This window comes from Hyla sarda, chromosome 9 (genome assembly GCF_029499605.1).
Source record: "Hyla sarda isolate aHylSar1 chromosome 9, aHylSar1.hap1, whole genome shotgun sequence".
Classification (NCBI taxonomy): domain Eukaryota; kingdom Metazoa; phylum Chordata; class Amphibia; order Anura; family Hylidae; genus Hyla; species Hyla sarda.
The window spans coordinates 73,669,509-73,693,589 of NC_079197.1; the positions used below are offsets into that span (position 1 = coordinate 73,669,509).

Sequence of the window (24,081 nt, forward strand, 5' to 3'; positions counted from 1 at the left end):
AGAGGGCTCCACAGCGTCACGAAACAACCAAGCCTCGCTTCCAGAGCGAGGCTCGGATGTAAGGGCCAATCGTATACCAGAGTTGTCCCACCATCAGGTAGAAGGCCAAGCCTTGCTATCAAAGCGAGGCCTGGAGGTAACTCAAGTGCGGAAATCCCGACTATTGCGGGAGTTCGTAGTGCTAGATAGTTAGTTATAGTTATATACAGGCACGGTTTATCAATCAATTCAAACATAAATATAATATATTCATTTCTATATCAAATCACCATACTATAAATTACGTATCGGGGACTAAATACAATAAATCATAATGGGTACACATTTTAGGTAAATACATAATAAGTGCACAATTTAGGTAAGTACATATATTGCCCATATTAGGGTCACATGTTATGCGGATGCAAGTGCATATTTTTGAGATATTCATGCTGCTGCACTGCACAATGGCAGTACAACAACATGAAAATCAAAAGTAAACTGCATAGCGTGCAGAAGAAAAAGGAAAGGGGGAGGGGAAGGGGGGGGGGAAAGGGGGGAGAAAGGAAAGGAAAGGATGGGGAGGGGGGGGAAAGGGAGAGGGAGGGGGGAAAGGGAGAGGGGGGGAAAAAGGGAGAGGGGGGGAAAAAGGGAGAGGGGGGGAAAAAGGGAGAGGGGGGGGGGGGAAGAAAAAGAAGGGGAAAAGAAGGGGGGAAGGGGGAGGAATAAAATATTACGGAAGACAACTGTGAAAAAACGTGCAGGTGCAAGGTGAACACACAGTGCCAAAGTGAAAGTGACATGCAAAAGAGGGGAGGGAAAAAGGAGCATATGTAAATGTCTACCTAGTGAGCAGGGGGGACCGTAGTGTCAATTAAATGTGTGGAAATGTAGAAAGTGAGAAAATATGAAGTATAGCTTAATAATTGATGCCACTCTCATAGTTAAATAAGTAGCTATTAGTGTTAAATATGGTTTAAACAAATTTATTAAAACCCCAAGAGTAGTATGAGTAAAAAAAGGGGGGCATGAAAGAGTGGGTATTAATAATAGGGTATGGGAGTGTAGTGTGAGAGTGGTGTATAAGGTGTATGATAGAATAAAAAGGTTAGTGATGTGAGTGTGAACATGTGTACGGGTTTAAAAAAAACCTTGTTAGGGTGTGATAAGGTAATGTGAAGTAAAGCTTGACTTTGGCACATCGCGGATCGGGTTGACAGGTTGCTGGGTGGTGCTGGAGAGGACCCAGCAGTCATGGTACAAATTGGAACCAATGACAAAGTAAGAGGTAGGTGGAGTGTCCTTAAAAATGATTTCAGGGACTTAGGCCGTAAGCTTAAGGCAAAGACCTCAAAGGTAATATTTTCTGAAATATTACCTGTACCACGAGCCACACCAGAGAGGCAGCGGGAGATCAGGGAGGTAAACAAGTGGCTGAGAAGCTGGTGTAGGAAGGAGGGGTTTGGGTTCATGGAGAACTGGGCTGACTTCGCTGTCGGATACCAGCTGTACCGTAGGGAGGGGCTGCACCTTAATGGGGAGGGTGCCACTGTGCTTGGAGAGAAGATGACTAGAAGGGTGGATGAGTGTTTAAACTAGGGACTGGTGGAAGGGAACCTACAATGTAGAGGGGGGAAGATAGTAGAGAGGGGGGACTTATTAATATACCTGGGGGTGGAGCGGAGGGAGGGGTTAGAATAGTTAATAGGGATAGGAAGAAAAACATACACCTTTAAATTGCATGTTGACGAAGTCCAGAAGATTATGGGTAGAAATATATGGAGATGAAAATAAAAAACTTTTGATAGGGGTTTGCTATAAGCCACCAAACATAATTGAAGAGGCAGAAGATCAATTACTGAGGCAAATAAACAAGGCAGCAAATCAGAATGATGTGATAATGGGGGATTTTAACTATCCTGATATAAACTGGGAGACTGAGACCTGTGAATCTCATAAAGGAAACAGGTTTCTGACTATAGCTAAAATCAATTATCTGTCCCAAATGGTGAAGGCCCGACCAGAGGGGGCGCCCTACTAGACTTAATATTATCCAACAGACCTGACAGAGTAACTTATGTGCAAGTAGAAGGACACCTAGGAAATAGTGATCATAATATAATACATTATAGCTTGTTCTTCAATAAGGGAATCTCTTGAGAGGCCACAAAAACATTGAACTTCAGGAAGACCACAGTTTGATCAACTCAGAGAAACCCTTAACAATATAAATTGAGATAATGTCCTCAAAAACAAGAATACTGACACTAAATGTGAGACTTTTAAAAATATCTTAAATTCTCACTGTAAGATTTATATACCTTATGGGAATAAAAGGGTCAGAAATAAAAGAAAACCAATATGGATGAATAAAAATGTTAAGGGGGCAATAAACAACAAAAATAAAGCATTTAAACTACTAAAATAGGATCGCAGTGAAGAAGCATTAAAGAAGTAGTATCATGGACCAAGTCACAAATTTTTTTTTAATATCATGTGAAAGTGCATCAGCTCATCATGTATCTCACCCTCTCCCTTCTCCTGCAATCCCCTCTGAAAGATCGGTACTTCCTGGTCCATGGAGGTCCCTGACTTCCTGTCTCCCATAATGCCTTTCAGTTCATCACAGAAGTAGCCCAGCCTAGACCAGTGCTTCCTAACCAGGGTGCATCCAGCTGTTGTGAAACTACAACTCCCAGCATGCCTGAAGGCACCCTGGTTGGGATACACTGACCTAGACACTGATCACTTTCCTAACAGCAGGCTCAGTGTTTCCCCTCCCCCTGCTTCTATTCTCAGGACATTGTTCTTTCAGACTGACCTGCTGTCAGATTGTGATCAGTGCAGGGGATAGCAGGGATCTCCCCTCCCCCTCTGCTTCTTCTTGGGACATCGTTCTTGCTCTTATAAACACTGAGCTGGCTGTCAGATGCTTCCCTGCCGAGGAGATGAAGACGCTTGCTCAGCTCACTGGGGCTTCTATGATTGGCTGAAGCTGCACATGGGAGGTTCCCTTGCCGTGCACAGAGCTGGCTGAGCTAATGGCAGCACACAGAACTATGGGAAATTGTGACATCACGGCCCCCAGCATAATGCAGCTCAATGGGGGCGTCGCAAGTCATCAGAACAGGAGCTGCTGAACTTCCTCTCTGAACAAAGAAGCTAGAAAAACAGGTTTTACATACAAGATAGGTAAAGTCAGTGATTTACAAAGTGATATAACTTTTGCTTCTGCATTTAAAACACAATACTTTTTCTACATGGGACTTCTCCTTTAAAATGCTATGGAGAAAAATGTAAACTATGTAAAAAATTAAAAAAAGATAAAAGCTGCAAAAATAGAGACAGAAAGACTCATTGCCAAAGAGAGTAAAAACTAACCCCAAAATGTTTTTTAACTATATTAATAGCAAAAAGGTTAAACATGAATGCCAATATTTAAAAGAAAACTGTCAGCTTTCTCCCCCCGTACTAACCAGCGGTACTGGCTGGTAGTACGTGGGATGATGATCAGTTTGATGTTTACCGTGCCCAGATCCGCCATGCCGTTCGGTCCTAATCTACTATTTTTGGGATATGCTAATGAGGTGCTAACTGGCACTGGCTGGGCTACCTAGCAATCTGATGTCAGTGCTGCCTGCCACAGCGCCGCCCAGCTCATCAATATTCCTCCCCTCCCTCCGCCTCTCCCTCTTCTCCCCGCTCTGTAATGAAGAGAGAGGGGAGGAATATCCATGAGCTGGGCAGTGCTGCGGCCAGCGGCACAGACGTCAGAGTGCCAGTTAGCCCGGCCGGGGCTAGTTAGCACCTCATTAGCATATCCTGAAAATAGAAGATTAGGGCCGAACGGCACGGCGGATCCGGGCATGGTAAGCAACAAATGGATCAGCGTCCCCCTGCACTTACAGCCAGTACCACTGGTTAGTGTGGGGGGAGAAAGCTGACATTTTTCCTTTAAAAAGGGGTCAAAAAGTGACCCCGGGAATTATAGGCCTGTTAGTTTAACCTTCGTTGTATGTAAATTGATTGAGGGTTTTCTAAGGGATGCTATTTTGGAGTATCTTGATAAAAATAAATGCATGGCTTTATGAGGGATCAGACCTGTCAAACTAACCTGATCAGCTTTTATGAGGAGGGGAGCTCCAGATTGGACAATAGCTGGATGTCGTATATCTAGATTTTTCCAAAGAATATGATACGGTGCCACATAAAAGGTTGGTGCATAAAGTGAGAATGCTTGGACTGGGTGAAAATGTCTATGATTATGTAAAAAAAAAAAAAAAAAAGATAAAAGCTGCAAAAATAGAGACAGAAAAACTAACCCCAAAATGTTTTTTAACTACCGTATATTAATAGCAAAAAGGTTAAACATGAATGCCAATATTTAAAAGAAAACTGTCAGCTTTCTCCCCCCGCACTAACCAGCGGTACTGGCTGGTAGTACGTGGGATGTTGATCAGTTTGATGTTTACCGTGCCCAGATCCGCCATGCCGTTCGGTCCTAATCTACTATTTTTGGGATATGCTAATGAGGTGCTAACTGGCACTGGCTGGGCTACCTAGCAATCTGATGTCGGTGCTGCCTGCCACAGCGGACAATAGCTGGATGTCGTATATCTAGATTTTTCCAAAGAATATGATACGGTGCCACATAAAAGGTTGGTGCATAAAGTGAGAATGTTTGGACTGGGTGAAAATGTGTGCAAGTGGGTAAGTAACTTGCTCAGTGATACGAAACAGAGGCTGGTTATTAATGGTACTTATTCTGATTGGGTGACTGTTACTAGTGGGGTACCACAGGGGTCAGTCCTGGGTCCTGTTCTATTTAATGTATTCATTAATGACCTTGTAGAGGGGTTAAATAGTAAAGTAGCAATATTTGCAGATGATACTAAACTCTGTAAAGCGGTAAACACTATAGAGGACAGTGCACTGTTACAAATAGATCTGGATAGGTTGGAGGTTTGGGCTGGGAAGTGGCAGATGAGGTGCAACACTGATAAATGTAAGGTAATGCACAAGGGGAAGAAAAATCCTGGCTGGCATTATGTATTAAATAGGAGCACACTTGGGACGACTGACGTGGAAAAGGACTTGGGAGTCTTAGTTAATAGTAAATTTAGCTGTAGTGACCAGTGTCAGACAGCTTCTGCCAAGGCAAATAAAATCCTGGGGTGCATCAATAGGGGCATAGATGCCCACGACAAGGAAATAATTTTAACACTGTACAAATCACTAGTCAGACCACACATAGAATACTGTGTACAGTACTGGGCACCAGTGTACAAGAAAGATATAGTGGAGCTGGAGAGGGTTCAAAGGTGGGCAACCAGAGTAATAAGGGGAATGGGAGAAATACAGTACCCAGAAAGATTATCAGAATTAGGGTTATTTAGTTTAGAAAAAAGAACGCTTAGGGGCGACCTAATAACTATGTATAAATATATCAGTACAGAGATCTCTCCCATGATCTATTTATACCAAGGACTGTATTTATAACAAGGGAGCATCCTCTACATTTAGAGGAAAGAAGGTTTCTACACCAGCACAGATGGGGGTTCTTTACTGTAAGAGCAGTGAGACTATGGAACTCTCTGCCAGAGGAGGTGGTCATGGTGAACTCTGTAAAAGAATTTAAAAGGGGTCTGGATGCATTTTTGGAGAATAATAACATTACAGGTTATGGATTCTAGATCTATCTAACTCAGTAAGGAATCATTAGGGTTATAGGTTGAACTTGATGGACTCTGGTCTTTTTTCGACCTTATGAACTATGTTATGTTATTGTTGGTTAATCGAGTAGTTGTTTCAGCCCTACATACCTGTCTACAAGCCGCGGTCCTCCGTTCAGCCACCAGGCAGAGCTTCATGATGTTACTGCTGCTGCTTCTCTTCTGGGCCTCACGATGAGCAGGCTTGGGGAAACAGCAGCAGCGATGTCATGAAGCTCCATCTGGTGGAAGAAAACAGGTAAACTGGACTACAGCTCAGAGACAGGTTTGGAGGGCTGAAACAAATAATCAATAAAAATAATTGAGAGTAGCAGCCCTAATGTAAACCTAAGAAAGAAGTCTAAAAATGGGGCATTTTAATAATTATTTAATGATCAAAAGTGTTGCTCAATCTGTTAATCTCGCTCATCTGAAGGTAGCAAGTAGAAGTCACTATAAACACTAATGCCAACAAGAATGAACGCTCACCATGGATGACACAAAACAAACGTAGGATTTGAGATTAAAATTGTTGATATTCCTAAATCACTCAAAATGAAAAACAACTATTAACCATAATAACTCAGGGGCACCAGTCACTACTGTCCCAAATAGTGTAATATGACTTCTATACAATCTAAAGATCTATGCTCAACGCATTTGTGGTGTACATATAAGATCAATTCTGAACATCAAGCCTAAGCATCTGTAATTGAAGGCAGGTGAGGGGACCTCCGTCCGCCATCTTTGATGATCGGATCCCTGCAGCCATGCTGCCGGGCGGTCCGATCCTTCATTTAAAGTGCTGCATTGCCGCAGATGCTGTGATCTGTGCATCTCCTGTGATCACTGCATCTGAAGGGTTAATAGCGGACATCCTCACGTTTGTTTCGATGCTCGAGTCATGTACAGGACATCCCAGTGGATCAGGAAGGACATTTACGTTCAATGGGGGGAGATTTATCAAAACCTGTGGAGAGACAAAGTTGCCCAGTTGTCCATAGCAACCAGTCAGCTTGCTTCTTTCATTTTTCAGAGGCCTTGTTAAGAATGTAAGAAGCGATCTGATTGGTTGCTATGGGAAACTTTGCCTCTCCACAGGTTTTGATAAATCTCCCCCAATGTCCTTAAGATGTTCGGCATATCATTAGAATAGTATGGCCTGTTATAGACTATGGGCATGTTTATGTACACATCAGGAGCAACTCCAAATGTGCACTAAAGCTAGAAACATACAGTCATACCTGTACTTATGTCTAGTAAGTGGCCTCCTGATCCTGTGATAAGTGTATATTGTTTTTTTATTGCCATCACTGATGTAATAATGCAAATTGCTGCTTACCTTGGCCACATGCTCCAGCCATCGGCCCAATGCAATGAAGACAAAAAGCATCGGTGGGGTGTCAAAAAAGGTAATTGGGTTCACTGTGGCTTTTTCAAACATTGCGACCAGAAGGATAACCAATGAATAAATAAAAGCAATGGAGGTGGCTAGAACTATAAGTACATCCATGTTAGCAGTCTTATGCTTCAAGGCTTTGTATGCTTGAATGTAGAAGTACCATCCACCTAAAAACTAAAACATCAACAGATTTACAGAAGCAGCCTCTAAACAATATTCAAATTTAATGGTCCATTCATATCTTAAAATGTTCAACTGTGTAGTCAGAATAGACATACATTTGTAATATGAAAAAGCTATTGAATGTATAGCTATAGCACTGGACAAGGCCATAGTGACAAAGAGAACAAAAACTGTTGCAATTTCTTATTCAGTATAAAATAGTAAATATTAATGACTGTTTAGTGTTGCAATCATTTACCTGTACAGGAACACACAACAGGAAAGACAGCAGGTTCATAATGGACAAGCCTGGCATGACCTGATATTCCAAGACCATGGTAGGGTGATAGGTTGTTATATCATCCTTAGTCACATTGTGGTGATAAAGCATTGTGTGATGGTCGTCCATGAACATCATGTAGATCATCAGTCCCATTACAGGAATGCAAAAGATCAAACTAATCAGAAACGATCGCTTCCACCTTGAAAAGAGATCATCACAGATCACATCCTCTAGAAATAAAAATGGCAGGGTTCTTTCTATTTACAAATAAAGTGGAAAATGTATATTCAGTAGAATACATCGGCAACAGGCCAAAAAGGTATACTGATATCAACTGTGGCATACTCGCAGTGGGTTCATTCAGCTTTATGGCCCAAACACACTAATATAGAGACTACATTCGGTCTACTTCCCGCATGTAGAAGTTTGCCTCCAAATAAAATGCTTATGTGCAGAAAATCGTCCAAATGTGCTATTAAGCTGAATGTTGCAGGGTCCAGGTATGCACAGGATACTGTATGTGTGAATAGACCCTTACAGAGTAAACAGTGAATCATAGAATTAATACAGGGTGTGCCATTTATATGGATACACCTTAATAAAATTGGTTAAGTTCCTGTTTGTGGCACATTAGTATATGTGAGGGGGGAAACTTTTCAAGATGGGTGGTGACCATGGCGGCCATTTTAAAGTCAGCCATTTTGAATCCAACTTTTGTTTTTTCAATAGGAAGAGGGTCATGTGACACATCAAACTTATTGGGAATTTCACAAGAAAAACAATGATGTGCTTGGTTTTAACGTAACTTTATTCTTTCATGAGTTATTTACAAGTTCCTGACCACTTATAAAATGTGTTCAATGTGCTGCCCATTGTGTTGGATTGTCAATGCAGCCCTCTTCTCCCACTCTTCACACACTGATAGCAACACCGCAGGAGACAGGCTTCCAGTATCCGTAGTTTCAGGTGCTGCACATCTCATATCATCACAGCATAGACAATTGCCTTCAGATGACCCCAAAGATAAAAGTCTAAGGGGGTCAGATCGGGAGACCTTGGGGGCCATTCAACTGGCCCACGAAGACCAATCCACTTTCCAGGAAACTGTTCATCTAGGATTGCTCGGACCTGACACCCATAATGTGGTGGTGCACCATCTTACTGGAAAAACTCAGGGAACGTGCCAGCTTCAGTGCATAAAGAGGGAAACACATCATCATGTAGCAATTTCGCATATCCAGTGGCCTTGAGGTTTCCATTGATGAAGAATGGCCCCACTATCTTTGTACCCCATATACCACACCATACCATCAATTTTTGTGTTCCAACAGTCTTGGAGGGATCTATCCAATGTGGGTTAGTGTCAGACCAATAGCGGTGGTTTTGTTTGTTAACTTCTCCATTCACATAAAAGTTTGCCTCATCACTGAAAAAAATCTTGTGCGTAAACTGAGGGTCCTGTTCCAATTTTTGTTTTGCCCATTCTGCAGCACCTGAAACTACGGATACTGGAAGCCTGTGCTAGCATTTCTCCTGCGGTGTTGCTATCAGTGTGTGAAGAGTGGGAGAAGAGGGTTGCATTGACAATCCAACACAATGGGCAGCACATTGAACACATTTTATAAATGGTCAGAAACTTGTAAATAACTCATGAAAGAATAAAGTTACGTTAAAACCAAGCACATCATTGTTTTTCTTGTGAAATTCCCAATAAGTTTGATGTGTCACATGACCCTCTTCCTATTGAAAAAACAAAAGTTGGATGCAAAATGGCCGACTTCAAAATGGCCACCATTGTCACCACCCATCTTGAAAAGTTTCCCCCCTCACACATACTAATGTGCCAAAAACAGGAAGTTAATATCACCAACCATTCCCATTTTATTAAGGTGTATCCATATAAACGGCCCACCCTGTACATTCAACTGAAATCAAAGCTGACTTATAAGCACAAAACAGTTATAGAAAATTATCAGTCCTCCAAAATACTAAAGCGTAGATTACACCGATTGAATTAGATTTATAGTGGCTAATTTAGAGTGCAGCCACAACTCAGTAACCCGGGTCCTCCTTCTGTACTTCCAGTAAACAGCTAATTTTGCCAGGAAAGCCCGCAATCAGCCAAGCATTTTGCCTGCAGCAGCCACTGCACTTCAGACTTACAGAAGGGAGTCCCCTAGATTTTAGATCAATGGAACACATGTAGAACACAGAACAAGAACTTACTTATATAAAAAAGGGAATAATACAATTTACTTATACACATGTATTTACAATATGACTGTCCAGTTAGTTTTGAGTTGTTCTTCAGATGCAAACTAAATGTCAGTGGGCCAAATGACGTCATGCCATGAGCTATACCAGTGTGCAAAGACTGAGGTCTGTTGCAGTGGAGCACATAATATATATATCAACATACTTTTAAAATATAGGTGTATGACTTCCTATATAAAAAAAAAAGTTACTTATATATATTATATGTATATAGAGTACGTTAAGAGAGAAGTTATATTACAAAAGCAGCCCTGGACTAAGCAGTGAACTGCTGCATCTAATTGTGATAACCAGCTATACAAGGGACAGCTACCCATAACTTTATTGGTGACCAGAGATAATAAGAAAGCTAAGCTTGAGTGCACTTAGTCCAGGCTTTCTCTCCTGTACAGTATTAAGCAATGGCCCCACTTTCTGTGTTACATCCTAGCATACTAACAACAGGCAGTGGGTAGCAATCTGCAAGAAAGCAAGACACCTAGCGCCCATGACTTTGTTTTTTTTTTAAGGGTAAGGGATCATTTTTGATAGATAAAATATTTACAAACATGTTACAGATCACATAGGCCAATGGAGGGAAGAAGCTTGAAATAAGTTACCATTTTAGTATAATACAAACACTGTAGTAAGTGTGACCATTTTTTCTAAAACATAAAAAAACAAACTTAAATTACATTTGCCTAACTTACAAAAAAACATATAAGTTAAAGGGGTATTCCAGGAAAAACTTTTTTTTAGATCAACTGGCTTCAGAAAGTTAAAACATATTTGTAAATTACTTCTATTAAAAAATCTTAATCCTTCCAATAATTATCAGCTGCTGCAGTTGAGTTGTTCTTTTCTGTCTAAGTGCTCTCTGATGACACGTGTCTCGGGAGCTGTCCAGAGTAGAAGCAAATTCCCATAGCAAGCCTATTCTGCAGTGCAGTTCCTATGGGAATTTGCTTCTACTCTGGACAGCTCCCGAGAGCACTTAGACAGAAAAGAACAACCTTAACTTCAGAAGCTCAGAAGTACTGAAAGGATTAAGATTTTTTTTAATAGAAGTAATTTACAAATCTGTTTAACTTTCTGGACCCAGTTGATATACAGTGACCCCCCGACTTATGATGGCCCCGACATATGATAATTTCAACATATGATGGCCTCTCAGAGCCCATCGTATGTTGAAGGCAGCATCGACATATGATGCTGCTGTGTGTCAGGGCCATCGTACAAACAGCTATCTGACAGCGCTGACAACTTCAGCAACTGACAGATTGTTGTTGTTTAATGTGCCCCGTGTGCCCTGTTCTGCCTCCTGTTACTCACATGCTGTCCTGCTAACTCACGCAGGCTTCCACTGTGAGCTCCGTGTAAGCCCCGGCCTCCCAATGCAGCCATAGCCAATAGCCTGCAGCATCTTGCTGCAGGCATCCAATGAGCTGTTGGCTGCCCTCCCCTTCCTTTCCTATAGAGCTGTAGTCGGCAGGATCGTAATGGAGGACATTCTGTCCCCCCTTGAAGGTATTTAAAGAACTGTACAGTACTGTATGCGATGTCACATATCACATACAATACATATACACACACTATACACCCCATACATCAATGTTTCCCTATCAGTGTGCCTCCAGCTGTTGCAAAACTATAACTCACTCCCAGCATGCCCAGACAGTCAATGGCTGTACATGCATGCTGGGAGTTGTAGTTGTGCAACAGCTGGAGGCACCCTGGTTTGTTAAACACTCCCCATACACTCCACATACAATGGTCATCCCAGAACCAAATAGCAGCTTCCCATAGAGATATGTATTCAACATACAATGGTTCCAAGGCCCCAGAACCTATTACCATTTTTACATAGACATATGTACTCGACATATGATGGTTTCAACATATGATGGTTCTCCTGGAACCAATTAATATCATATGTTGAGGGACCACTGTATTAAAAAAAGTTTTTTTCCTGGATAACCCCTTTAAGCAGAAGTAAAGTTTGAATAGAGTTATTTGCGTTTAAACTAGGGATGTAAGAAAAAATCGATTTGCGCGATTATCGCGATTTTTCACTTGGCGATACTGAATCGATTCAAAATATTTTTTAATCGATTCTTTTAGGGATGTGGAATTTGTGTCTCCTGATGCCCGGAACGGCATGTCCCAGGCATCAGGAGATACAAGTTCCACATTTGTGGAGCCGGGCAGGCCGGATCTGACGCGGCAGCGCTCTGGGTGTACGGAGCGGGCTCCGACTCGTGCCCGCTCCATACTCTGCAGCCCCCGGCTGTTCTCAGTAGCCAGGGGGTCGCCGCTAATAGCCAGCATGCGGCGATCGCCGCAGCTGGCTATTAAAGGAGTACTCCGGCGCGCACTTTTCTCATTTTTATCCCGTCCGGGCTGCAAAATAAAACGCACTTTCTCTTACCTGCCAACGAGCCCCCGGAGCTCAGGTACAGGTGTTCGGTCCCCGGGCTGTATTCTTCTTACTTCCTGTTAGCCTGGCACGTCACACGGAGCTTCAGCCTATCACCGGCCGCAGCGATGTCCCGCCTCTGCTGGTGATAGGCTGAAGCTCCGTGTGACGTGCCGGGCTAACAGGAAGTAAGAAGAATACAGCCCGGGGACCGAACACCTGTACCGCAGCTCCGGGGGCTCGTTGGCAGGTAAGATAAAGTGCGTTTTCTTTTATTTTGCAGCCCGGACGGGATAAAATGAGAAGAGTGCGCCGGACTACTAGATCGCCGCTGTCAAAGCTGACAGCGGCGTCTAAAGGGATCTGTGAATGCTCCCTGGGGGGCGATGTATCGGGACATATCACGATGTATCGTCACCTAGACGGTATCACGATATATCGGGATATATCGAATCTCCACACTGGTATCACAATTCGAATCGGATCGCCAAATTCTTGGCAATTCACACCCCTAGTTTAAACTGTAATTTCTTCCTCTTCTTGTGCATGTTCACAGAAAAAAATATTAGACCATGGCTCACAATTCAAGCTGAAGCAACCATGAGATAAGGGCAGTAAAAGGCTTTTCCAGTTCAAATCAAGCTTACAACCCAATAAAAACTGTGAATACATAATATCTAATATAGAACTTAACAGTTGTTCTGTGTGTACTTAAATGGTCACTCTCATTAAAACAAATTTGTACTTTGTTTAAAAAAATAAAACAAAGTTTTCTATGTTTTATTTGTGTTTAAAAAAGCTGCTAAACTGCTAAGCACTAAGGGGGACATGTATCAATGTTGGTGTAGGTCAGGGGTCCTCAAACTTTTTAAACGGGGGGGCCAGTTCATGGTCCCTCAGACCGTTGGAGGGCCGGACTATAGATAACAAAACATGAACAATTCCTATGCACACTTATATATCTTATTAGTGGACTACCACTTTAAGTACGCAGCACAGTTCCCCCCACATTAGGTTGGCAGTATAGATCCCCCACACTAGGTTGTAGTTCCCACACATTAGGGTTGGCAGTACAGTTCCCCCACGTTAGGTGCAGTACAATTCCCCCACATTAGGTGCAGTACAATTCCCCCACATTAGGTGCAGTACAGTTCCCCCACATTAGGTGCAGTACAGTTCCCCCACATTAGGTGCAGTATAATGTTCCCCCACATTAGGTGCAGTATAATGTTCCCCCACATTAGGTGCAGTATAATGTTCCCCCACATTAGGTGCAGTATAATGTTCCCCCACATTAGGTGCAGCATGTTCCCCCACATTTGGTGCAGTATAGATCCCCCAAATTAGGTGCAGTATAGTTCCCCCACATTAGGTGCAGTATAATGTTCCCCCACATTAGATGCAGCATGTTCCCCCACATTAGGTGCAGTATAGCTCCCCACCATCTGATTATTGTGCATATAGCATTTATACCTGTTATTTGTACGCACTAACAATTTATGCTTTGCTCTATGTATCTGCTGCTTCTGCTTATATTTGTGTACTAATATTTAGCATTATGTTCGGCTAATTACTTAGCTACATGTATTTGTTGCATTCACATACATCTGTGTACTAATACCGTGCATCAGGTTAAGCTAATCACTTTAATCAGTATATTATCAGCATCATCTAGATATATACTAGTGGGGGTCTCTATCTACACACATATACTATTTACTATTAATATCTCTCAGTGGTAATAATCTTCATCCCTCTCATTATCTATATCTATTGTGTAATTATTCTACACGTAGTATTTAGGGCTTTGCCCGGTCAGAGAGGCAGTCAATTGAATAGCCAGTTAGTTGTGTGCAGGGATAATACAGCATAGAATAGGAGGTTCCGATGCGGGACCGTCCTTTTCAGGGCGACAATTCCTCCAAGGATTAGGGCCGGTAACAGGGATTATTGTAGGGAGTGATAGGTTCCCGAGCCCGGCCCCCCTGTTGTCCCTCCCTGTACCCCTCCCTGTGTCATCTGGGGCTAGGGCTGGCTAGACGCATATATTGTATACTTATTGAGAATTTGGTTTATATCTTATTCGGACCCAGGAGTGGTCGATGTGATCTGTGTTATGTGCTTTATCAGACACATCTGAATCTTTTATGGTGACCTTTTCACCTTATTGTATCAATTATATTTGTTTGTCATTAATTTTGTGGTACCCTTGTTTTATGGGCTCGTATTAAAAGTAATATTTTAATTGGTCTAATATTCTGTGATTTTATCATTTGGCTTATAGACTTGATATCTGATTCAGTGATACTGCAGTATAGATCCCCCAAATTAGGTGCAGTATAGCTCCCCACATTAGGTGCAGCATGTTCCCCCACATTAGGTGCAGTATAGATCCCCAAATTAGGTGCAGTATAGCTCCCCACATTAGGTGCAGTATAGTTCCCCCACATTAGGAGCAGTATGTTCCCCCACAGACATACAGCCTCCAGCCATACATGTATGGCTGGAGGCTGTATGCCTGTGTTCTGCACCACTTCAGTGCTCCGACCACCGCTCCTCCGGTCTGGACATAGCAGTAAGTCCCGGGACTGAAGGAGCGGTGGTCGGAGCACCGAAGCTGACGTGCCGCCGGTAACACTTACCTAGCTGGCCAGCACACGTCCTTATCACTGCCCCGCTCCTCTGCGCTCTGTTGCTATGGGCGCACGCACGGCGTTAGTGACGTCCCTGCGTGCATCACCTTCCCGGCGGCCCCTGCATTTTTAAAGTAAACGCGGGGCCTCCGAGAGCGCATCCCTGTGTCCCGAAAACATCTTTCAGAACACAGGGATGTCCAAGGCAGCGGCGGGCCGGATAAATGTCCTTGGCAGGCCGCATGTGGCCCGCGGGCCGTAGTTTGAGGACCCCTGGTGTAGGTAGACGTTTTTTGTAGATCATTTTGGTTGGTCTAAATTTGGTGCAAATTTACCATACTTGTGCATGACCCATGATAAATTTTGTGCAAAGTTCTATATCTCCACACAGTTCTATTTGTACACCTGATCTACACCTCACAGGAAAAGTGGACACAGAGATTTTGTTCTATTGCTTTGAGGCACGGATTCAACTGAGGTTTTTTGTCCACCAGCAAAAACGCCAGAAAAACTGTCACAGCTTTTTCCTGCATTTTGGCAGTTTTTCTTGCATTTTTTTCTTTTCTTGCATTTTTGCTGGTGTGTGCAAACAATCATTTTTGTACCCTGTGGCAATTTTTTTCACTGCCTTCAGGTACCACTCTATGGGACAGTTGCAGAGCACCCGGCCCACAGAGTGTAAGGAGTTAAGGAGTGATGTATAGGATATACATTTACAGGGTGCAGAGCATCACTACTTACCTCCGTCGGCAGTATAGTATACAGGGGTGCATAGTGTACCCATGTATACTATACAGAACCCCAGCAAGGAAAACGCTAACCCACGCTGCTGCTGAGCAGTTCTGGGTTAAGTCTTTGTACGCTATCCTGTATCTACAGCCATCTATAGGATGCTCCCTGTTACACACTACAGTATGGGCGCACTCCCCAGGAGAGAGCGCCAAAAATGTCCTAACCTTTCTTTTTTCTTCTCATTTCAGATACGTGAATGTGAAGGACTACGTCAGATTCGGTGGATTGAGAGGATAACCAGCGTTTTTTTTTAATGTCAATAAAAGGCTTAATGAGGGCTGTGGGGGAATGTTTTTTTAAATAACTTTTTTTTCAATGTGTCGTGTTTTTTATAATTGAATTTTCAGGCTTAGTAGTGGGCGCCGTCTTGTAGACGGAATCCATTACTAAGCTGGGCTTAGCGTTAGCCACAAACCAGGTAGGGAGACTGGAGCTCTGATTGGTGAATAGCTATTCCTTCAGTCCCGGAGTCTGTCCATGAGGGGAGTAGTAGTCCTAACAGTCCCAATAGAATCGCGCAGCTGGGGGATGTGCAAGAGCCGTCCCTCAGCACTACGGTACTACAACTACTCCCATCATGAGACAGATTCTGTCCCATGATGGGAGTAGTAGTAGTACTGCAGTGCTGAGGGCTGGCTCCTGCATCCTCCAGCATCTGACACTTTCTACGTGTCCTTGCTAGCAGTCTTAGATTTTAGCAAAATAAGCGCAATTGCGCTACAAAAAACATCCATATATTTTTGCGCAAATGATACATACCAGTCCACTGCATAAATTGGGGTACGGTACAGCAAACAGGTAACAACTTTAGAAAAGCATCCACCAAAAAAAAACGCAGCACAAATGCAAAAAAAAAAAGCACAATTGCACAAAATTTGTAGAAGTAAAAAATGGTGTAAAGGCAATGATACATGTCCCCCTAGGTGTCTTCCTACTTGTCCAGAGCACATTTCCCCCCCATCTCTTGCACAGACTTTGGACTCCTGCTGGCCTAGCAGAAGTCCAAAATCAGGAAATGCTGAGGGGGGTGTGTGCAGCCTTAGCCAAGCCAATCAGAGCTCATCTCACACACTGAACTGCTATGGGCTGTGTGTAGCAGAGTGAGGGAGGAAGTTGTCCCCTGTATGGCTTCAGATGATTTCACACCTGCTGGGTAACGCCCCTTCCCAGTCTGAATTTGACTGAGCAGAATATACAAAGCAATAGCAAGGTAGAAAATTTAAAAATAATAAAAATAAAGGCAGGGGGTGGTTTATCATGATAGGGGTAGTGAACTGGGAGGACTGTGTAATGAACACATGTGCCAACTCCCCAGATTGAAAAAAACTCTTTTACTGAACAAAGAATTCCCCTAGTGTACAAAGTTTTTAATGTGCTTCAATATCACTTGTCAAAATGTCCCATTTACAAAATGCCTGCCATCAAGTTTTAAGTAAATATGTACAGCAAGTACATGTCACTTCCTCATTTTATAGAGAATAGCATTTCATTGATAAATGAAACACGCTCTACTTTAAGGAAGGTCAGTATGGGAACATGTGAAGAATTCCATAATTCTAGTTAACCGTATGTTCTAGCTGGGATCTGCTGACTGCTCTGCATGACACAACTCTAAGCATATTGAGCAGGTTGTGACAGTTCTGACTAATGTCATCTTCCAGGGAATGCCTGACCATGATCCAAGGAACATGAAGAGAAATTTAATTTTCTTATATGATCATGAAAACATACCTCTGTATTTCGGCCCTGTGATCCAGATGGCTAGCAGATCTGTCTTTTTTAACTAAAGATGTACTGAATCCTAAATCCTGGATAACAAGAAAAAAGGTTAAAAGATAAAAATGTCTGCATTAATAGTTAGTGGCCACATTTTAGCACACTCCACACTAGGAATAGTGCAGCTGTTTTTCTACTATATTCACAGACACTTACATTAATAATCTTCATGAGGTCTCTAGGCCCGATGATCTCAGGATCATATTTAGCATGAGCCTTATTTGTTGAAAGGGCAACAGAGATATACTGTACCCCTTTAGTTTTCATCAGGCATGATTCTATTTTATGGGCACAGGATGCACAAGTCATGCCCCTAACCTGTAAAAAAAAGCCAAAATAGTAAAAGTGCAAATAAAATAAAAAATTCCAGCATTAAAAGGTTCATTACACATATGCCCTATATTAGTGCAGGTGAAGTTAGTGGACTTTTACTTTCTATATCACCATACACAATAAATAATCCGTGCACAGAAGGACCTTAGGGTATGAATTTCACTGGATGCTATGCCATGATCATTTATTTAGTCAGGTTTAACTACAGGTGTAGGAAACCATGGAGGCTCCAAACAGCAGCAGCACGCTTCCCAACATGCCTGAATATCTATGGTTTACACAGGGAGACTCTCTTTGTACACAGAGCAGGGGTTAGCGCTTGTGTATCTATGGCTCTTCCATAGAGATACATGGAGTGAAGCAGCCTTTTTTTTACTATTGTTGAATGCAGTTGTCTGTATCTGTGTTTTTTGTGTTCTTTTTTTGCTGTGGTTAGTATGAATTTAACTATCCATGATGACATAGAAAAATATAATGTAGTAAATCAATAAACTCCAAAAATTGGCCATTGAATGATCATGTTCATCAGGCTACAATACAGAAAACATTCAGAAATGTCCAGCATTCTCTTTATTTTGAAGGAGTGTGAGTGTGACTCAGAGCATGAGTCTTGGTGGATATTGAGCACAGATCTAGGATGGGTGCAGATTTAGAAAACTGCACAGAGTGAATCAGGACATAGAAGAGAAAGCATAGAAGTACACAGACACATGACATTTTTTCTTACCAGGAGTTTGATGAAAATTGATTTAGGCTACAATACACATTACAAAGTCCCATCAGAACAGATCAGTTTAGTTTGCTTACCACGAGCTCCAGGACACCATCTCCTTGGTCATAGTCATCTAGGACAGTTGCCTCAAAGCCAAGTTCTTGGATTAGTTCAGCAACGCCTGAGGGCTGTATAATCATTGGGTTATATCTCACTTCAGCTTTGCCCGCCATTAAAGCTACTAAGACGGAATGAATACCTAAAAAGAACAAAACGTACAGCCAAGTAAACAACACATCATGTTTTATGTGTTTATTAGGTTTAAACAATACAAAACTTACATTATATAGATAGCAACATGGATGGGTGAATGACCATAGTTATCCTACTTACAAATGCTGTTATGAAGGCTAAAGAGGAGAGTATTATGGTGTATTCATACATCTGAATTTTCAGAAACAAAAATATGTTGTAGAATCTGCTGAAAATGTCTCAGACATACCAATGGATTTCTGATAAATATCTACAGCTTGTGTGGTTGGGTGTAACTTATTCAGTAGGACCAATTTGTACCCAGGTTGCCAGACACAGAATCTGCACAGATTTCATGTCAAAGAAGTGCTACTTTACCTCTCCCCCCCCCCCCCCCCCCCCACACACACACACATTGAATCATAAATTGGTTAACTGGTGCCTGAACAAAAGTAGTGCTTGACTTCACAGTGTAATCTACAGGGGAGAGTGCGAGGCGCAATGACGAGTGACGTCTTCAACGCGACGTCACTCGTCATTGCATAGCGCAGCGCATAGCAACGATGCAGGAGACGCCACACCGGAGCCAGAAGCAGCGCGCACTCTACCCCGGCAACAGGTAATTATAAAACCAGGGATGGGGGAGGCAATGGGGCAGCGGCGCCAATAGCCAGGGGGAGAGATACGGCGGCAGCAGGGCTCTAGACCCCAGGAAAGGCAGAGGGAGTGAAGCGGGCAGTGACGGCCTCTCTCCCCCTGCCTTTCCTGGGGGCTTCTCGGGGTCAGAAAAACCGGGGATGGTGGAGGCAATGGGGCAGCGGCGCCGGCAGTCTCTGGACCCCAGGATAGGCAGGGGCAGAGAATCTGACAGGGACGGCAGGTCTCTGGACCTGCAAAATCTGCTGCAGTTCATTGATTTAAAGCGCCCGCTTTAAACCATTGAACTGCAGCGGCTTATCGGCGTATAACACGCAGATAGACTTTAGGCTAAAAATTTTAGCCTAAAAAATGCGTATTATACGCCGATAAATACGGTATTTAGATTTCAATAGTCAGTTAAAATAAGAGACAAATGGCATCCTGTTGCATCAGTTTGCATCCTTTTGTTAGTATGAACCATTCTTAGCAGCAATAATGGGAGAATATCAGGACGGGAAAGAACAGTTGTGTCAACCTAGCTTCACAAAGACAACAATGATAAATGTTCCCTCATATATATAAGACACAGTACATTGAAGGAAGGTAGGTATCTACACCCCTTCCCCTTAAATGAAGTGTGATGGAAATGTAACTTGTGGTACAATTCTATAAATCTTTATGTAATCGGTATCAGGGGACAAACTGACCATCTTCCTTGCGGAGATTCCTTTCTATGTTGGCTACACATGATGCACATGTCATGCCGGAGACCTGAATGAAACATTTGCTGGTTGTTCTGGTCTCCTGACTGCTGTGCTCAGGGGATTCTTTACTGAAGCCTTCTTTTGAGTGGAAAGAATTGCGTTGAGGTTTGTGTGTGGGTTCCAGAGTAATTTCAGGTAACAGGCCTAATGTGAGGGAAATAAAAACATTGCCTTTATTGTAGAAAAAAAATAAAAATAAAAAAGAAAATGTTGTATAGTGTTAAAAACAAACATAATTATGTTACATACTAATACATTGAAATGTATGTTTATTATATTCTGGTTACCTAAAGAGAGATGAAAAAGGATCCTCCCACAAACAAGCCAGAAGATACTTTTAAAGAAAAGCTACAACAGCCAGAAGAGAAAAAAGAAAAGAAAAAAATGCTAAATCCCATACATTATACAGGATTGACCCAGATGATAAAACACATCAGACTGCATCCTTACTGTAAAGGATGCATCATTTTCAGGAGCTTGAAAATGTGACCTGGTGCAAACTATTTCTGCAACTCCTAATAGGAAAGTCGGAATGATAACTTACCGATAATTCAGTTTTCATGAGTCAATCACAACAGCACCACATGAGATTGCCTCCTATCTGCATAGAAACAGGAAGCACAAGAGAGTTTAAAAGGCCCCTCCCTCTATACCCCCTAAGTGTTTATAAATTACTAAGAGAGCAGTTATTAAATATACATATAAGAATAAGGGTGGGAATAAATAGGTGCTGTCGTGATGGACTCATGAAAACGGAATAATTGGTAAGTTATAATTCAGACTTTTCAGATCGTCCCTCACGACAGCACCACATGCGACATACCAGATAAATGTAGATTTAGGGAGGGACCGTGGTCTGCAGCACCTTTCGGCCAAACCTATGGTCCTGAGAAGAGGCCACATCCAGCTTATAATGCTTGAAGAAGGTGTGCGGAGAAGACCATGTAGCCGCTCTGCACATTTGTTCTAGAGAGGCCGAAGCTCTCTCAGCCCAGGAGACTGAAAGCGCCCTAGTGGAATGAGCTGTAATGTCTACTGGAACATCTTGACCTGCAGCAGTATAAGAATGACTGATTGCCGATTTAAAGCCATCTGGAAATAGAGTTTTTTTATGCTTTTTTTCCCTCTACAGTGGTCCCTCAACATACGATGGTAATTCGTTCCAAATGAACGATCGTTAGTTGAAACCATCGTATGTTGATGGATCCGTGCAATGTATAGACAGTGGTCTTCAACCTGAGGACCTCCAGATGTTGCAAAACTACAACTCCCAGCATGCCCGGACAACCAACGGCTGTACGGGCATGCTGGGAGTTGTAGTTTTGCAACATCTGGAGGTCCGCAGGTTGAAGACCATACAGTACTCACCTGTCCCCGCCGCTCACCGCTGCCCTGGATGTCGCCCTCCATTGCTGTCGCCGTGTCCCCGGACCGTCTCTGCTGCATCTCTTCATTGCCGCCATCACGTCGCTGCGCACGCCGCTCCTATTGGATGACAGGACGGCATGCGCGATGACGTGAAGACGACGATGGAGAGCGCCAGTGATGCAGGGGATCCCGAAGAGAACGGCCCGGAGCGCCGGTACAGGTGAGTGACAGACTGAGGCGGTCTGCCTGCCGGATAGCCGTTTATGCGATGGCCCCGACATAAAAAAGCATTGTATGTTGATGCTGCCTTCAACATGCGATGGCATCTGAGAGGCCATCGCATGTTGAAATTATCATAAGTCGGGGCCATCGTAGGTCGGGGGTCACTGTTTTTGGTCCTTGATATTGAACAAACATGTTAGAGTCTTTCCTCCAGGTCTTAGTAGTCTCCAGATAATGTAGGACCGCTCTCCTGACATCCAGTTTATGGAACTCTTGTTCATTTCTGTTCTTTGGATTGACACAGAAAGAGGGAACAATTATGTCCTGAGATCTATGAAAATGAGACGACTCTTGGAAGAAAGGCAGGATTGAGCTTTAATATGATCTTATCATCAAGCACTGTAAAGTAAGGGTAATCAATAGACAAGGCTTGGATTTCACTTACTCTTCTGACAGATGTTATTGCCACTAGAAAAACTGTTTTCCAGGTAAACTTGATAGCTGATTCTGATAAAGGCTCAAAAGGGACTTTTAGTTAGAAATGATAATACAAGAGTCAAATCCCAAGGGGAAGCATGATTAGATATTATCAGTCTTATTCTGGATACTGCTGAAAAAAAACCTTTTGACCCATTTGTGTTCAGCAATGCTGACATAAAAAAAAACAGCCAAGAGCTGCCGTCTGAACTTTTAGTGTACTTAAAGATAAACCTAAATCAAAACCACCCTGCAGGAAATCTAATATCTGGGTTAAGAAGATCCGGAGGAGAGGAGCCACACCATGATAAAAAATGTTCCACTGCTTAAGGTGAATGGAGGATGTAAAATCCTTTCTACTTTTTAGGAGGGTGTCAACTAAGTTTCCAATTGTTTTTTTCTCTGGCAGTTTTTGGAATACTGCCACTGCAGTTTTTGAGCCAAAGCCAGAAGTGTATTCACAAGGAATGGAAAATATAATGGAAGGACTTATACTTCTCCTCCCTTATGGATCCACTTCTGACTTTGGCTCAAAAACTGCAGCGGCAGTTTTCCAAAAACTGCCAGAAAAAAAACCAAGGGGAAACTTAGCCTCTTAGAGAGACCCTTTTGTTCTAGCACAAGCCTCTCAATAGCCAGGCTGACAGCTGGAAATTCTTTAGATCTTTGTGGAATAGAGGGCCCTGGCACAATAGATGATCCCTCTGAGGAAGAAGAATGGGCTCCACTATGGCAAGTTCTTTTAGATGACAGAACCAGCTTCTTTTCGGCCACACTGGGTCTATGAAGATGAATTTTCCTCTTCCTAGTCTCACCTTCTGAAGAGCTCTCATTATTAAAGTAATTGGCGGAAATGTGTATGCGGGAATAAAGGACCATACTTGCTGAAGAGCATCCACCGCCTCAGGGTTTTCTCTTGGGTTGAGAGAGAAGAATCCATGAACTCTGCAATTCTTCTGAGAAGCAAATAAGTCTATCTCCCGAAGGCCCAAGCTTTGAGTCAGGGAGAGAAAAACCTGAGCATTCAAGGACCATTCCCCTGGATCCAAAACATGGTGACTTAAAAAATCGGCTGCTGGGTTATCTATTCCCTTCAGATGTACTGCAGCATGGGATAACACATTTAGTTCTGCCCAAATTAATACATTCTCTGCTAGAATCTTCAGGGTGGTGTGTCTGGTTCCGCCCTGATTATTGATAAAGTCCACTGCTGTAGCATTGTCCGAATAGACCTTTACATGAAGGCCCCCCACTAGATTTTTTGAAGCTTTTAAAGCTTTGAATATTGCCTTTAACTCTCGATAATTCGAGGAACAGGTTCAAGTTTCTTGAGAACAGGAACCCTGAAGTTGGAGATCTTCCACCACAGCTCCCCAACACAACCGACTGGCATCTGTTGTTATGGAGATAGATGGATGAGAGATCCATGGTACCCAAACAAGAAGATTTTCTTTCTTCAGCCACCACTTTAGGGATTTCTTTACAATAAGAGGAACCTTCATCTTGTTCTCTAGGGAGAACTGAGAGTGATCTTAGGTCTTCAGTATTTGTGACTGAAGAGTTCTGGAATGACTGACACCAGGGTAAAGCTGGTATACAGGAAGTCATGGACCCCAGCAAGGACATGGCTTTTCTCAAGGTAACAGTTTTCTTTCGCATTATCTCCTTTATCTTCTGCTAAATAGAGGATACTTTATCTACTGGAAGAAAGATCTTTTGTACCTCTGAATTCAGGATCATGCCTAGAAATCTGGTTCTGGAGGGAGAGAGATCTGTCTTCTGGAAATTTATTATCCAGCTTAAGTCTTGTAAGAATGACACTGTCCGCTGGATAGGCAGAGATAGAAGGTGATAAGAATTGGAAGTAATCAGTAGATCATCTAGGTAGGGAATGATGGCGATCCCCT

At 42.7% G+C, this 24,081-nt stretch overlaps 1 protein-coding gene across 4 annotated transcripts in view; it reads right to left on the bottom strand.

The window, feature by feature from the left end:
• The window catches only part of ATP7A (ATPase copper transporting alpha), a 147,318-nt gene that overhangs the window by 40,233 nt on the left and 83,004 nt on the right, over nt 1-24,081 (bottom strand). For all 4 annotated transcript variants that reach the window (XM_056537733.1, XM_056537730.1, XM_056537732.1 and 1 more), the window contains 6 exons: nt 20,051-20,251; nt 18,548-18,711; nt 17,564-17,725; nt 17,363-17,439; nt 7,514-7,736; nt 7,033-7,266 (listed from right to left, as the gene is read on the bottom strand). In XM_056537733.1, coding sequence (XP_056393708.1) covers nt 7,033-7,266; nt 7,514-7,736; nt 17,363-17,439; nt 17,564-17,725; nt 18,548-18,711; nt 20,051-20,251 — 1,061 coding nt within the window. The remainder of the gene's footprint in view (nt 1-7,032; nt 7,267-7,513; nt 7,737-17,362; nt 17,440-17,563; nt 17,726-18,547; nt 18,712-20,050; nt 20,252-24,081) is intronic.